Source organism: Pongo pygmaeus, chromosome 18 (assembly GCF_028885625.2).
Source record: "Pongo pygmaeus isolate AG05252 chromosome 18, NHGRI_mPonPyg2-v2.0_pri, whole genome shotgun sequence".
Taxonomy (NCBI): Eukaryota; Metazoa; Chordata; class Mammalia; order Primates; family Hominidae; genus Pongo; species Pongo pygmaeus.
Genome location: NC_072391.2, coordinates 4,789,149 through 4,804,199, shown reverse-complemented (window position 1 = coordinate 4,804,199; position 15,051 = coordinate 4,789,149). Strand labels below are relative to the sequence as shown.

Genomic DNA, 15,051 nt, shown 5'->3' with positions numbered 1-15,051 from the left:
GTGAGACTCCATCTCAGAAAGGAAAAAAGAAATATCAGTATTGCATGAGTACCTAGATCTGGCTGTCCCTGGACCTTTTAGTAAATGAGACAATAAATCCCTTATTTTGCCTAATCCAGGATGAACTTGATTTCTGTCACTTATAACTAACGTTTTAACACACTGGGGTAGAAAGCATGGAGGGGTCAGCCAGGTATGGTGGCTCACACCTGTAATCCCAGCACTTTGGGAGGCTGAGGTGGGTGGATCACGTCAGAAGTTCGAGACCAGCCTGGCCAACATGGTGAACCCCTGTCTCTACCAAAAATACAAAAATTAGCCAGGTGTGGTGGTGCGTGCCTGTAATCCCAGCTACTCGGGAAGCTCAGGCAGGAGAATCACTTGAACCTGGGAGGCAGAGGTTGCAGTGAGCCGAGATCGTGCCATTGCACTCCAGCCTGGGCAACAGAGTGAGACTCTGTCTTAAAAAAAAAAAAAAAAGAAAACAAAGCATGGAGGGGTCACAGAGAAGTCAGTGGCACTGGCCAGTTGGAGGGGCCACATGAGCACGCCCTCACAGCTGCACTCTTGGCCTAACAGTAAGCTTCCTAGATTTTCCTCATTGCTCCAACCCCCAGAGGCCTGAGTGACGCAGCTGGCATGGAGGATGCTGGGGAGGGCCTACCTTGTCAAGCATGTTCTTCAGCATGTCCACTTCCTTCCTGAGGGCTGTGATGGTGACTTGGAGTGCATGAACATCAGTGAGCAAGTCCTGCAGGGTCTGCATTGACTGCAAAAGAGGAGGAGAAAATGTGAAGACGGGTATGGCTGGGGGAGAAGGTAAGTGAAGTGCAGAAGCTTTCTGATGATTGCCGTTGTTCAAGAGGTCCTCTTGGCTCTCCCAAGGCCTAGACTGGAACCTACAAGGGGACCAGGAGATGCTACTAAAGTCAACAGTACTCTGATCTCCAAGTGGCCTGGGTGAGAAGGAGGCAACTCTGTATTTGAATACATCCAGTAACCAGGAGTTACTCATCATGAAGCATCTCACGCCCTTTCTTGTATGATAGATGTTAGCCAGGGAGGAAGCACAGCCCATCCCTGGGTAGGAGCCACTGGAGGATCAGGAGCAGGAGAGACGGTTGCATTTACTTTTTGTTTCTAAGATGGAGTCTCACTCTGTGGCCCAGGCTGGAGTGCAGTGGCGTGATCTGAGCTCACTGCAACCTCCACCTCCTGGGCTCAAGTGATTCTCCCGCCTCAGCCTCCCAAGTAGCTGGGACCGCAGGTGTGCATCACCACGTCCAGCTAATTTTTTTGGATTTTTTTTTTTTGCTTTTTTTGGTTTTTTTTTTGGTAGAGATGGGGTTTCACCATGTTGCTCAGGCTGGTCTCGAATTCCTGAGCTCAAGCAATCTGCCCGCGTCAGCCTCCCAAAGTGCCACCGCACCCGGCCTGTATTTACATTTTAAAGGATCTCTCAGGCTCCTGTGGAGCCTGGCTCTGGGAGGGCAAAAGGGGAAGCAGCCTGCCTGCAGAAATGATTGCTTGCTGTAGGGAGAAATCCTCACACATCTGGTGTCAGAAATGTGTTGTGAGCTGGGCGCGGTGGCTCATGCCTATAATCCCAGCACTTTGGGAGGCCGAGTCAGGCAGAACATGAGGCCAGGAGTTTGAGATCAGTCTGGCCAACACGGTGAAACCCTGTTTCTACTAAAAATACAAAAAAACTTAGCAGGGCCTGATGTTGCGTGCCTGTAATCCCAGCTACTCGGGAGGATGGGGCAGGAGAATCACTTGAACCTGGGAGGCAGAGGCTGCAGTGAGCCGAGATCGCACCACTGCACTCCAGACTGGACAACGAAGTGAGTCTCTAGCTCAAAAAAAAAAAAAAAAAAAAAAAAAAATGTGTTGTGAGAGCAGTGTGAAAGAAACTGAGTTTTTTTCCACTCAGAGGGCCAAACTATCTGGAAGATATAATAATTATAAACATACATGCACTTAACAACAGAGCCCTTTATAAAATACATGAAGGAAACACTGAAAGAACTGAAAGTGTAACTGAAAAGCACGTTGGTTGCTCATTGCATTGCAGGGTTCAGTTACCATGAGCAAGGTCTGGTACCAAAAAGAAAGTGAATTTATTCCAAAGCTAGTTTGGGCAAGGGGCACAAAGCGCCCTGGCTTTAAACATGCTGCTTCACTTCTGGAGAAAAAGTGGGCACTTTTAAGACATAGGGGATACAGCCAGCAAGGGAAGGGGTCTCCTTTTGAGCGTGATGTCTTATCTACTGGGCAGCTGAGTTGGCACCTTCCTGGGAAGAAGTAAGTTGTAAAAGTGGCCATGGGCACACTTTCAACATGTCCTCCTGGTGAGAGTGAGCTCTCAGGCAACCCCTGGAGAGTGGAAGTTCCCAGGTGAAAGTCCTAGAAGGGGCTTGCTTTGGTCTCTAAATCCGTCTCTTAACTCTCCAGGAGTTACATGAACTTGCCCTGTAGGGAGTGACTGGTGAAGGAGGGGTCAAAGACTATCTTTGCCTTTTTTTTTTTTTTTTGAGACAGAGTCTCACTCTGTCACCTAGGCAAACTTCACCTCCCGGGTTCAAGTGATTCTCCCACCTCAGCCTCCCAAGTAGCTGGGACTACAGGGGCATGCCACCACACCCCGCTAATGGGGTTTCACTGTGTTGGCCAGGCTGATCTCAAACTCCTGACCTCAAGTGATCCACCCACCTCGGCCTCCCAGAGTGCTGGGATTACAGGCATGAGCCAACTCACCAGGCCTCTCTTTGCATTTCTAAAGGGCTAAGTAGGAAGTGGGGAGCAGTGGAGAAGGAGAAAGGAAGAGAAAATAATTTTAAAAATAAACTATCTCTTAGAAAAATGGGGGTACTCAGTTACAAAAGGAGAAATAGTTAATTCACAAGAATAGTTCGAGATTTCAATATCCTATTTTCGGTAATGAATAGAATAACTAAGATAAGGAAGGTCCAGCACAGTGGCTCACGCCTGTAATTCCAGCACTTTGGGAGGCTGAGGCCGGTGAATCTCAAGGTCAGGAGTTTGAGACCAGCCTGGCCAACATGGTGAAACCCCATCTCTATCAAAAATATAAAAATTAGCCAGGTGTGGTAGTGTTTGCCTGTAATCCCAGCTACTTGGGAGGCAGAGGTGGGAGGATCACTTGAACCCCGGAGGCACAGGTTGCAGCAAGCCAAGATCATGCCACTGCTCTCCAGCCTGTGTGACACAGTAAGACTCCATCTGGAAAAAACAAAACCCAAGATAAAAAGAACAGTATCCTGGGGGCAGTGGCTCACATCTGTAATCCCAGCACTTTGGGAGGCTGAAGCAGGTGGATCACTTGAGCCCAGGAGTTCGAAACCAGCCTGGGCAACATAGTGGTCTCCCATCTCTACAAAAAAATACCAAAATTAGACAGGCATGGTGGTGCATGCCCATAGTCCCAGGTACCTGGGAGGATAAGATGGGAGGATCACCCTAGCCCAGGAGGTTGAGGCTGAAGTTAGCTGTGATTGCACTACTGCCCTCCAGCTTGGGTGACAGAGTGAGACCCTGTCTCAAAAAAAAAAAAAAAAAAAAGAAAAGGTAAAAGAAAAAAAGAAGAGCAAGAGTCTGGGTTCAGTGGCTCACACCTGTAATCCCAGCACTTTGGGTGGCTGCGGTGGAAGGATGGCTTGAGCCCAGGGGTTCCAGACCAGCCTGGGCAACCAAGGGAGGCCCTGTCACTATAAAATAAATAAAATTAACAAAACAAAAGGCCAGCAAGAAAAGAGAAGATTTGAACAATACTGTAAACCAACTAGACATAACAGATATCTACAGGATACCTCACTCAGCAATGGCAGAATACATATTATTCTCAAGTGCACACAGAACACTCTCCAGGGTAGACCATATGGTAAGGCCATAAAACAAGCCTTAACAAATTTCAAAAGGACTGAAATTATGCAAAATACATACTCTGACCACAATGGAATTAAATTAGAAAGCAACAGAAGAGGCCAGGTATGGTGGCTCATGCCTGTCATTCCAGCACTTTGGGAGCTTGAGGCAGGAGTATCATTTGAGCTCAGGAGTTCCAGACCAGCCTGGGCAACATAGTGAGATCCCGTCTCTATAATTCAAAAATAAAATAAAAAAGTTCTTGGATTGCCAATGGCTCCTATACACAGGGCTTAAAACAAACAAACAAACAAACAGAAAACAAAAACAGGCTGGACATGGTGGCTTACACCTGTAATCCCAGCACTTTGGGAGGCTACAGCAGGCAGATCATGAAGTCAGGAGATCGAGACCATCCTGGCCAACATGGTGAAACCCTATCTCTACTAAAAATACAAAAATTAGCCGGGCGTGGTGGTGCGTGACTGTAGTCCCAGCTACTCGGGAGGCTGAGGCAGGAGAATTGCTTGAACCCAGGAGCAGAGGTTGTAGTGAGCAAAGGTCATGCCATTGCACTCCATCCTGGTGACAGAGGAAGACTTCATCTCAAAAAAAAAAAAAAAAAAAAAAGCAACAGAAGAAACTATTGAAAATTCACAAACATGTAAAAATTTAAAAAGCATTCTACTAAATAACAAATATGTCAAAGAAGAAATCACAATAGAAATATGTCAAAGAAGGCCGGGCGTAGTGGCTCACACCTGTAATCCCAGCACTTTGGGAGGCCGAGGCAGGCGGATGATGAGGTCAGGAGATCAAAACCATCCTGGCTAACACGGTGAAACCCCGTCTCTACTGAAAATACAAAAAAAAAATTAACTGGGCGTGGTGGCAGGCGCCTGTAGTTCCAGCTACTCAGGAGGCTGAGGCAGGAGAATGGCGTGAACCCGGGAGGCTGAGCTTGCAGTGAGCCAAGATCGTGCCACTGCACTCCAGCCTGGGTGACAGAGCGAGACTCCATCTCAAAAAAAAAAAAAGAAAAAAAAAAAAGAAATATGTCAAAGAAGAAATCACAGTAGAAATAGAAATTAGAAACTAATTTGAAATGAGTTAAAATGAAAGCACAACACACCAGAACTTATGGGATGAAGCTAAAGTGGTGATTAGACACTTACAACACTTATTGTTGTAAGTGACTATATTAACAAAGAAAGATCTTGAATCAATAACTTAACCTTCCACCTTAAGACACTGGAACAAAGAAAAGCAAACTGAACCTGAAACAAATAGAAATAAGAAAATAACAAAGAGTATGGTGAAATTAATGAAATAGAGGATTAAAAAATAGTAGAGAAAAATCAATGAAACTAAACACTGGTTAATTGAAAAGGTCAACAAAATTGACAGACTTTTAGCTAGATTGGCCAAGAATCAGACTCAAATTATTAGAATCAGAAATGAAAGAGAGGGCATTCTATCAACTCTACAGAAATAAAAAGGATTATAAAGAAACGCTATGAATAATTGCCTGTGGACAAATTATATAATTTAGGTGAAATGGACAAATTCCTAGAAAGTCATTAAAACTGACTCATGCAGAAATAGACAATCTGAATAGACCTAAAACAAGTGAAGAGATTAAAGTCATAATAAAAAGTACCTTTTGTGCTTCAAAAGACACCAGCAAGAAAATGAAAATACAACCCACAAAATGGGAGAAAACCTCATTTTGCAAATCATATATCTGACCCAGTATATGCAGAATATATACAGACCTCTTACAACTCGATGATACAAATAACCCAATTAAAAATGGGCAAAGATCTGAATAGACATTTCTCCAAAGATGATGTGCAGATGGCCACTAAGCACATAAAGAGGAAAGATGCTCAACATCATTCATCATCAGGGAAATGAAAATCAAAACTACAATGAGATACCACTTCAAACTCTGTAGGATGGTCAGAATCGAAAGTCAGATAATAAGTGCTGTTAACCATAAGGAGAAATTGTAATTCTCATACACCGCTGGCGGGAATGTAAATTGTGCAGCCATTTTAGAAGTCAGTGTGGCAGTTCCTCACAAGATTATACAGAGATACCAGATGATCACTGATTCTAATCCTAGGTATCTTCCCAAAAGAAATGAAAACATAGGTCCATATAAAAACTTGCACACATGGGCCAGGCGTGGTAGCTCACATCTGTAATCCTACTGCTTTCGGACGCCAAGGTGGAAGAGTGCTTGAGGCCAGGAGTTCAAGACCAGCGTGGGCAACACAGCAAGACCACATCTCTATATAAAACTTAAAAATTAGCCAGGCATGGTGGCAAGTGCCTGTAGTCCCAGAAACTTGGGAGGCAGAGATGGGAAGATCGCTTGAGACCAGGAGTTTGAGGCTGCAGTGAGCTACGGTGGCACCACTGAACTCCAGCCAGGGCAACAGAGCAAGACCTTGTCCCTAAAAACAAAACAAAACAAAATAAGTTTGTACATGAATGCTTACAGCAGTGTATTCATAACAGTCAAAAGGTGGAAACAAGGCTGGGTGTGGTGGCTGACGCCTGTAATCCCAGCACCTCGGGAAGACAAAGTGGGCGGATCACCTGAGGTCAGGAGTTCGAGATCAGCCTGGCCAACATGGTAAAACCCTGTCTCTACCAAAAATACAAAAATTAGCCGGGCGTGGTGGTGGGCACCTGTAATCTCAGCTACTCAGGAGGCTGAGGCACAAGAATCACTTGAACCCAGGAGGTGGAGGTTGCAGTGAGCCGAGACTGTGCCACTGCACTCCATCCTGGGCGACAGAGCGAGACTCCCTGCATCTTGCATGGAGATCGCAGTGGAGCACGCCATCTCAGCTTACTACAACCTCCGCCTCCGTGTGATATGCAGTGAGAGGTTTCTCACCCAAGACCCACCTGCTGTCTCACATGTGGGGGACACGCTCTGGACTCCTGTCCTGGGGACAAAGGGGCAGGAGAGAGAGCTGTGGGGAAAGCGGCTGAGGTCTTTTTTCTGCCCAGGGTGATTGGGCCACATTCAGGGCTTGGATGGTGCTGAGTTCAAGGGAAAGTGCGTCCCTGACAGCTGCCCTTCCAGAAGCTGACCCATGCCGTAGTGCTCGAAGCAGGGCTTGTCCAAACTTGCTCTCTCTCTCTCTCTCAAGAGGGCTTCAAGGATGCTGGGGTTCAGCTAGAGCCCGGTACTTACAAAGGCCTTAAGAGGCCTGAAAAAGGGGCTAAAGCAAACACCCCCTCAGACAAGAAGCTAGACTTGTCCACACGGTCACATCTGGGACTTTGGAAAATAGGAATGCTGACATTTCCCTCCATGGAGACGAGGAATGCAAGAGCACTTCACGACACTCTGTGAAGGTGACACCAATGACATCTGAGTGTTCGTTACCATGACTGCAATCATGGCAACCTTGGTCCTCTAACACCCCAAAGTGTCTTCCACACCTTTAAGCAATGTTACGAAATAGTTAAAAACCCAATTTTTATTTGTATTTTATTTTTTTTGAAATGGAGTTTTGCTCTGTCGCTCAGGCTGGAGTGCAGCGGCGCGATCTCGGTTCACCAAAATTTCCACCTCTAGGGTTCAAGCAATTCTCGTGCCTCAGCCTCTCAAGTAGCTGGGACTACAGGCACGTGCCACCATGCCCAGTTAATTTTTGTATTTTTAGTAAAGACAAGGTTTTGCCATGTTGGCCAGGCTGGCCTGGAACTCCTGAGCTCAGGTGATCCTCCTGCCTCAGCCTCCCAAAGTGGTGGGATTATAGGCGTGAAACACCATGCCCAGCCTTAAAATCCAATTTAAATGTGACATCATTTTAACCTGTGCAATATACAGCAGGCGCTTTGTAGTTTCTGGGGGAGTAAAATGGGGAGGGTGTTTAGAAATAAAGAAAGCAACAATAGGTTGTTAGCATCCCCCTAGACTGGATCCCTCTCCCGGGGACTTCCTGGACCCAGTGCATGCAGATGGCATCACCTGAGCTGCAGAAGCTGCGTGCACGTATCCCACCAAGTCTGACAATGGCCAAGAACAAATTAGGAGGGCAGAAGTCCAGGAATGGACTTCACAAAGCCAGCCAAAAACACTTTAAGGCTAAAAACAAAGCAAAACCAGTTACCACGAATCTTTTCTTTTTTAAGATGGAGTTTCATTTGTCTCCCAGGCTGGAGTGCAGTGGCGCAATCTCGGCTCACTGCAACCTCTGCCTCCCAGTTTCAAGCAATTCTCTTGTCCCAGCCTCCCGGCTAGCAGCTAATTTTTGTATTTTTAGTAGAGGTGGGGTTTCACCTTTTTGGCCAGGCTGGTCTTGAACTCCTGAGCTCAGGTGATCCGCCCACCTCGGCCTCCAAAAGTGCTGGGATTACAGGCGTGAGCCACCACACCTGGCAGTTACCACTAGTCTTAAGACAAATGTTATGATTTAAAAGTCAACAGAGGCCAGGCACAGTGGCTCATGCCTGTAATCCCAGCACATTGGGAGGCCCAGGCGGGCGGATCACCTGAGCTCGGGAGTTCAAGACCAGCCTGGCCAACATGGTGAAACCCCGTCTCTACTAAAAATACGAAAATTAGCTGGGCATGGTGGTGCACGCTTGTAATCCCAGTTACTCAGGAAGCTGAAGCAGGAGAATCGCTTGAACCCAGGAGGCAGAGGCTGCAGTAAGCCAAGATCATGCTGCTGCCCTCCAGCCTGGGCAACAGAGCAAGACCCCGTCTCAAAAAACAAACAAAAAAAAGTTAACAGAGGGTGGGCGCAGTGGCTCAAACCTGTAATCCCAGCACTTTGGGCCGAAGTGGGAGGATTACTTGAGCCCAAGAGTTCGAGACCAGCCTGGGGAACATGGCAACACCTGTCTCTACAAAAAATACAAATTAGCCAGTGTGGTGGCACAGGCCTGTTGTCCTAGCTACTCAGGAGGCTGAGGTGGGAGGATTGCCTCCAGGGTTGAGCCCGGGAGGTTGAGGCTGCAGTGAGCTGAGATCAAGCCACTGCACCCCAGCCTGAGCGACAGAGTGAGACCCTGCCTTAAAAATAAAAACAAACGAGTCAGTCGTGAGCGGACAAGCAAGAGGGTGTTCGACTGCTAGAGCCGAGCGAAGCGATGCCTAAATCAAAGGAACTTGTTTCTTCAAGCTCTTCTGGCAGTGATCCTGACAGTGAGGTTGACAAAAAGTTAAAGAGGAAAAAGCAAGTTGCTCCAGAAAAACCTGTAAAGAAGCAAAAGACAGGCAAAACTTGGAGAGCTCTGTCATCTTCTAAACAGAGCAGCAGTAGCAGAGATGATAACAAGTTTCAGAGTGGGAAAATGAGGTACGTTGGCGTTCGAGATTTTAAAGGCAAAGTGCTAATTGATATTAGAGAATATTGGATGGATCCTGAAGGTGAAACGAAACCAGGAAGAAAAGGTATTTCTTTAAATCCAGAACAATGGAGCCAGCTGACGGAACAGATTTCTGACATTGATGATGCAGTAAGAAAACTGTAAAATTCGAGCCATATACAAAAAACTTGTACTGTTCTAGTTGTTTTAATCTGTCTTTTTACATTGGCTTTTGTTTTCTAAATGTTCTCCAAGCTATTGTATGTTTGGATTGCAGAAGAATTTGTAAGATGAATACTTTTTTTAATGTGCATTATTAAAAATGTTGAGTGAAGCTAATTGTCAACTTTATTAAGCATTGCTTTGTGTGCCCACTACCTAGTGTAAAATAAAATCAAGTAATACAATCTTAAAAAAAAATAAAGACAAAAAAATTAAGAGTGAATAAAGGTTTTGTAAATATATAAAAGAACTTGCACACTTCTCAAAAGGCTTTTCTCTTTTTTTTTTTTTTTTTTGAGACAGTCTTGCTCCATTGTCCAGGCTGTAATAATAATAGCTCACTGCAGCCTCGACCTCTCAGGCTCAAGCAATCCTGCCTCAGCCTCCTGAGTACCTGGGACTACAGGTGCACCACCATGCCCAGCCAATTTCGAAATTTTTTGGTAGAAAGGGAGTCTCGCCATGTTGCTCAGACTGGTCTTGAACTCCTGGGCTCAAGCGATCCTCCCACCTCAGCCTCTCAAAGTGCTGGGATTACAGGCATGAGCCACCACACCTGGCAATGTTTTCTCTTGAACATCTGTAGAAAGAACTGATTCCCCATTGGCATCATGAAAGTGAACCAGTTAATGTTGACAAAGCTACAGGATTAATGGCTTAGCTGTAATGCAGTGGTGATGCATCTAATTCCCTCAAAAAGACCAATAAATTAAAGGTTTTCTACAATTTAAAAAAATACCCTAAGCCTTGGACCCACAATATTACGGAAACAGGGTTAGACAAAACAGTTTCAACAACAAACAGCTGACATCATCCCTCATTTTCTCCTGTGAGGCCAGCTGCAAGAGGTTATCATTACAGGGGAGAAAAACTGAGGCCTGAAGGAGGCAGACAGGGACTCGCAAAAGGAACATTGTAAAACACATTTGCCAGGCGATCCCCCGGCAGCCTCACTAGTTGGTGGGTGCGGACAGTTAGCTGTGCAGTTTGCACCATTCTAGAACCAGCTGCCATGGCAACCCCCTTCAATGGGTCATTGTGGGAAGCTCGGGCAACTTCAATCAGGCTGGGACAAGGCAAGATTCTCTAATGATGGGGACATTCCTTAGCTGCGCAAACAGTCCTGAAGGCTGTACAGCTAGGTCTGAACCTGTCCACGAGCCCCTTTTGTGAGCTGGGTGGGTTGCCCTGTTGAGCTGCTTTTTAGAAGCCTTCATCCATCAAGGCAGGCCAGGGGGCAAGCTGCCTCTGGAGCGCCGGCACCTTGGATCCTGGTACCCGCCCATCCTGCCAGCAAGGCCCTCATAACTTGCCCTCGGCCACCCCAGGCAGCCCTGCCTCTAGTAACAACTTTTGTCTTAAAGTCTATCTTGTCTGAGAAGATCCCACTCTCCTCTGGTCACTGCTTGCAAGGAATATCTTTTCTTATTTTTTAATTTTTTTGAGATGGGGTTTCGTTTTTGTCACCCAGGCTGGAGTGTGGTGGCGCGATCTCGGCTCACTGCAAATTCTGCCTCCCAGGTTCAAGTGATTCTCCTGCCTCAGCCTCCCCAGTAGCTGGGATTACAGGCTCCCGCCACCACGCCAGGCTAATTTTTTTTTTCGACGGAGTTTCAGCTCTTGTTGCCCAGGCTGGAGTGCAGTGGTGCAATCTCGGCTCACCACAACCTCCACCTCCCAGGTTCAAGCCATTCTCAGCCTCCTGAGTAGCTGGGATTACAGGCATGTGCCACCACACCCGGCTAATTTTGTATTTTTAGTAGAGACGGGTTTCTCCATGTTGGTCAGGCTGGTCTTGAATTCCTGACCTCAGGTGATCCACCCACCTCAGCCTCCCAAAGTGTTGGGATTATAGGGGTGAGCCACTGTGCCCCACTGGAATATCTTTTTATATCATTTTACTTTTAACGTATTTGTGTCTTGTCTTTTTTTCGTAGAGAAAGGATCTCACTCTGTCACCCAGGCTGGAGTGCAGTGGAGTGATCAGAGCTCACTGCAATCACCAACTCCTGGGCTCAAGTGATCCTCTTGCCTCAGCCTCCCAAAGAGCTGAGATTACAGGTGCATGCCACCGTGCCTGGCCCTATTTGTGTCTTTGAATCTTAAGTGTGTCTCTTGCAAACAGCATATAGTAGTTAGGTCATGTTTTTTTTTGTTTGTTTGTTTTTTATCTATTCTGCCAATCTCTGCTTTTTTTGTGGTAAAATACACATAATATTAAAGTATAAAAATATTTTAGTATTGGCCGGGCGTAGTGGCTCATGCCTGTAATCTCAGCACTTTGGGAGGCCAAGGCGGGCGGATCATGAGGTCAGGAGATCAAGATCAGCCTGGCCAACATGGTGAAACCGCGTCTCTACTAAAAATACAAAAATTAACTGGGTGTGGTGGCGGGCACCTACAGTCCCAGCTACTTGGGAGGCTGAGGCAGAAGAACTGCTTGAACCTGGGAGGCAGAGGTTGCAGTGAGCCGAGACCACACCACTGCACTCCAGCCTGGGCAACAGAGCGAGACTCCGTCTCAAAAACAAACATATATATATATATATAATATAAAAATACAAAGAAAAATTAGCCAGGCGTGGTGGCACGCACCTGTATTTCCAGCTACTCAGGAGGCTAAAGCACGAGAATCACTTGAACCTTGGAGGCAGAGGTTGCAGTGAGCAGAGATTGCACCACTCCACTTCAGCCTGGATGACAGAGTGAGACTCTGTCTCAAAAAAATAAAAATAAAATAAAAATGAAGTGTGCAATTTGATGGCATTTGGTATGTACACCACTATCTACTTCCAAGACACTTCATTCTCCTAAAAGGAAATCCCGTCCCTGTTACAGTCTCTCTCTGTTCCCCCCTTCCTGAGCCTCTGGAAACCACTAATCTACTTTCTGTCTCTATGAAATACACAGATTATGCCTTTAGATGAAATGTCCAGAATAGGCAAATCCGTAAGAGAGAAAGCAGATTAGTGGTTGCCAGGGGTTGCAGGGAGGAGACGTAATGGGGAAATAGGGTTTTTTCCTTTCAGGGTGATGGAAATGACTTAGAACTAGATAGAGGTGGCTGGCTGCACAACAATGTCAATATATCATGTGCCACCGAATTTTCATTAATTCAGTGTTTAATGTCCACTTTTAAATGGTTGATTTTATGTTAGGTCAATTTCCCCTCAATTTATTTATTTATTTATTTTTAATTAATTTTTTTTTTTTGAGATGGAGTCTTGCTCTGTTGCCCAGGCTGGAGTGTAGTGGCGCAATCTACACTCACTAGAACTTCCACCTCCGGAGTTCAAGCGATTCTCGTGCCTCAGCCTCCTGAGTAGCTGGGATTCCACGCATGTGCCACCATGCCTGGCTAATTTTTTTACTTTTATTTTTAGTAGAGACAGGGTTTCACCATGTTGGCCAGGCTGGTCACAAACTCCTGACCTCAAGTGACCCACCTGCCTCGGCCTCCCAAAGTGCTGGGATTACAGGCGTGAGCCACCGCACCTAGCCAATTTCCCTTCAATTTGAAAGAGAAGAGTGGTAACTTGGGAACACTCTGAAAATGGCCCTGACTCCCAGGGAGATCCAGCTGGACACACCAGTGGGCACAGTCTGGCTCAGAGAGGACTAGGACATGCTGCCTCCAGGGATAGGAAGGCAGTCATCGCTGGATGGTCTCCTTTTTGGAGACAAGACTCTCTCTGTCACCCAGGCTGGAGGGCAGTGGTGCGATCTCAACTCACTGTAACACCTGCCTTCCGGGCTCAAGCGATCCTCCTGCCTCAGCCTCCCGAGTAGCTGGGATTACAGGTGCCTGCTACCACACCTGGCTAATTTTTTTTTTTTTTTTTTTTTTTGAGACAGAGTCTCGCTCTGTCACCAGGCTGGAGTGCAGTGGTGCGATCTCGGCTCACTGCAAGTTCCGCCTCCTGGGTTCAAGCAATTCTCCTGCCTCAGCCTCCCGAGTAGCTGGGACTACAGGCGCACGCAAGCATGCCCAGCTAATTTTTGTATTTTTAGTAGAGACGGGGTTTCACCATGTTGGCCAGGATGGTCTCGATCTCCTGACCTTGTGATCTGCCTGCCTTGGCCTCCCAAAGTGCTGGGATTACAGGCATGAGCCACTGTGCCCAGCCACCTGGCTAATTTTTTGTATTTTTAGTAGAGATGGGGTTTCACCATGTTGGCCAGGCTGGTCTCGAACTCCTCACCTCAGGTGATCCACCCACCTTGGCCTCCCGAAATGCTGGGATTACAGGTGTGAGCCACTGTGCCTGGCCAAATTATTATTACTATTTTTAGACATAGGGGTTTGCTCTGTCCCCCAGGCTGGAGTTCAGGGGAGTGACTACAACTCACTGCAGCGTCCAACTCCTGGGGTTAAGTGATTCTCCCACCTCAGCCTCCTGAGGTAAGGCTACAGGTGGACACCACCACACCTGGCTAATTTTTTAATTTTTTTATAGAGATGAGGTCTCACTACACTGCCCAGGCTGGTCTTGAACTCCTGGGCTCAAGTGATCATCCCGCCTTGGCCTCCCAAAGTGCTGGGATTATAGGTGTGAGCCACTGTGCTCGGCTTATTTTCCCTTTCTTATTTCTTCTTGGGCTGCCAGTAATTGAACACTGTCCATGTGCTGGTTGGGGTGAGCAGGGGTCAGCAGTCAAAGGTAAGCCAGGGTCAGAGGCCCCGCCTCAGCTTGCCGCTCCCGTGCCTACCAGCTGCTGGGCCTTCAGCAAATCACTGAGCTCCTCTGAGCATCAGTTTCCTCACCTATAAGACAGAAGGAATGCCTCTTTGCTGCTCCTCACAGGGCTGGTTCTTGGAGGTTCTCACTCACTTGTGTCTGTCTATCTCCGCTGCTAGGCCGGGCATGCCTGTTCACCGTGACTACTCTGGTACTTCTCCCGTGGTAGCTCCTCCAGGCATTTTTTAGAAATTGGGGTAAGGCTGAGCACAGTGGGTCACGCTTGTAATCTCAGCACTTTGGGAGGCCAAAGTGGAAGGATCACTTGAGCCTAGGAGTTTGGGTCCAGCCTGGGCAACGTAAGGAGACCCTATCTCTACAAAGAATACAAAAATTAGCCAGGTGCAGTGGTGCACACCTGTGGTTCCAGTTACTCGGGAGGTTGAGGTGGGAGGATTGCTTGAGTCTGGGAGGTTGAGGCTACAGTGAGGCATGATTGAGTCACTGCACTCCAGCCTGGGGACAGAGTGACACCCTGTCTCAAAAAAAAAAAATTGGGGTGAAATTCACATAATGTACAATTACAATTAGCCATTTTTAAGTGAACAATTCGGTGTCATTTAGTACATCAATGAGGTTGTATAACTATCACCTCCATCTAGTTCCAAAACATTTTCATCACCCCAAAAGGATACCGTATACCCACAAAGCAATTACTCCCCATTTTCTCCTCCTCCAAGTCCCTGGCAACCACTGCTTTCTGTCTCCATGGATTTACCTATTCTGTACATTTTGTATATATGGAATCATACACTGGGTAGCCTTTTGTGTCTGGCTTCTTTGCAATACTTGATGGAGGCTGCAAGCTTGGCGTTTTGGTTGTGCCTGACTCTAAAGCCCCCTTCCTCCCACTCTGCATAAG

General features: G+C 46.8%; 3 protein-coding genes across 4 annotated transcripts in view; 2 read left to right on the top strand and 1 right to left on the bottom strand.

Annotated features, from left to right (window-relative positions):
- Window positions 1–15,051, bottom strand: part of C18H16orf96 (chromosome 18 C16orf96 homolog) — a 44,623-nt gene that overhangs the window by 28,142 nt on the left and 1,430 nt on the right. For both annotated transcript variants that reach the window (XM_054452531.1, XM_054452532.1), the window contains exon 2: window positions 665–769. In XM_054452531.1, coding sequence (XP_054308506.1) covers window positions 665–769 — 105 coding nt within the window. The remainder of the gene's footprint in view (window positions 1–664; window positions 770–15,051) is intronic.
- On the top strand, window positions 7,927–10,111 carry LOC129015004 (ribosomal biogenesis factor-like). The gene is made up of 2 exons (XM_054452537.1): window positions 7,927–8,033; window positions 10,039–10,111. Exons 1-2 carry the CDS (start codon window positions 7,927–7,929, stop codon window positions 10,109–10,111), a joined length of 180 nt encoding a protein of 59 aa, XP_054308512.1.
- Window positions 8,960–9,550, top strand: LOC129015003 (activated RNA polymerase II transcriptional coactivator p15-like). Its single transcript, XM_054452536.2, has one exon. The coding sequence runs from the start codon at window positions 9,010–9,012 to the stop codon at window positions 9,391–9,393; it is 384 nt and encodes a 127-aa protein (XP_054308511.1). The 5' UTR covers window positions 8,960–9,009; the 3' UTR covers window positions 9,394–9,550.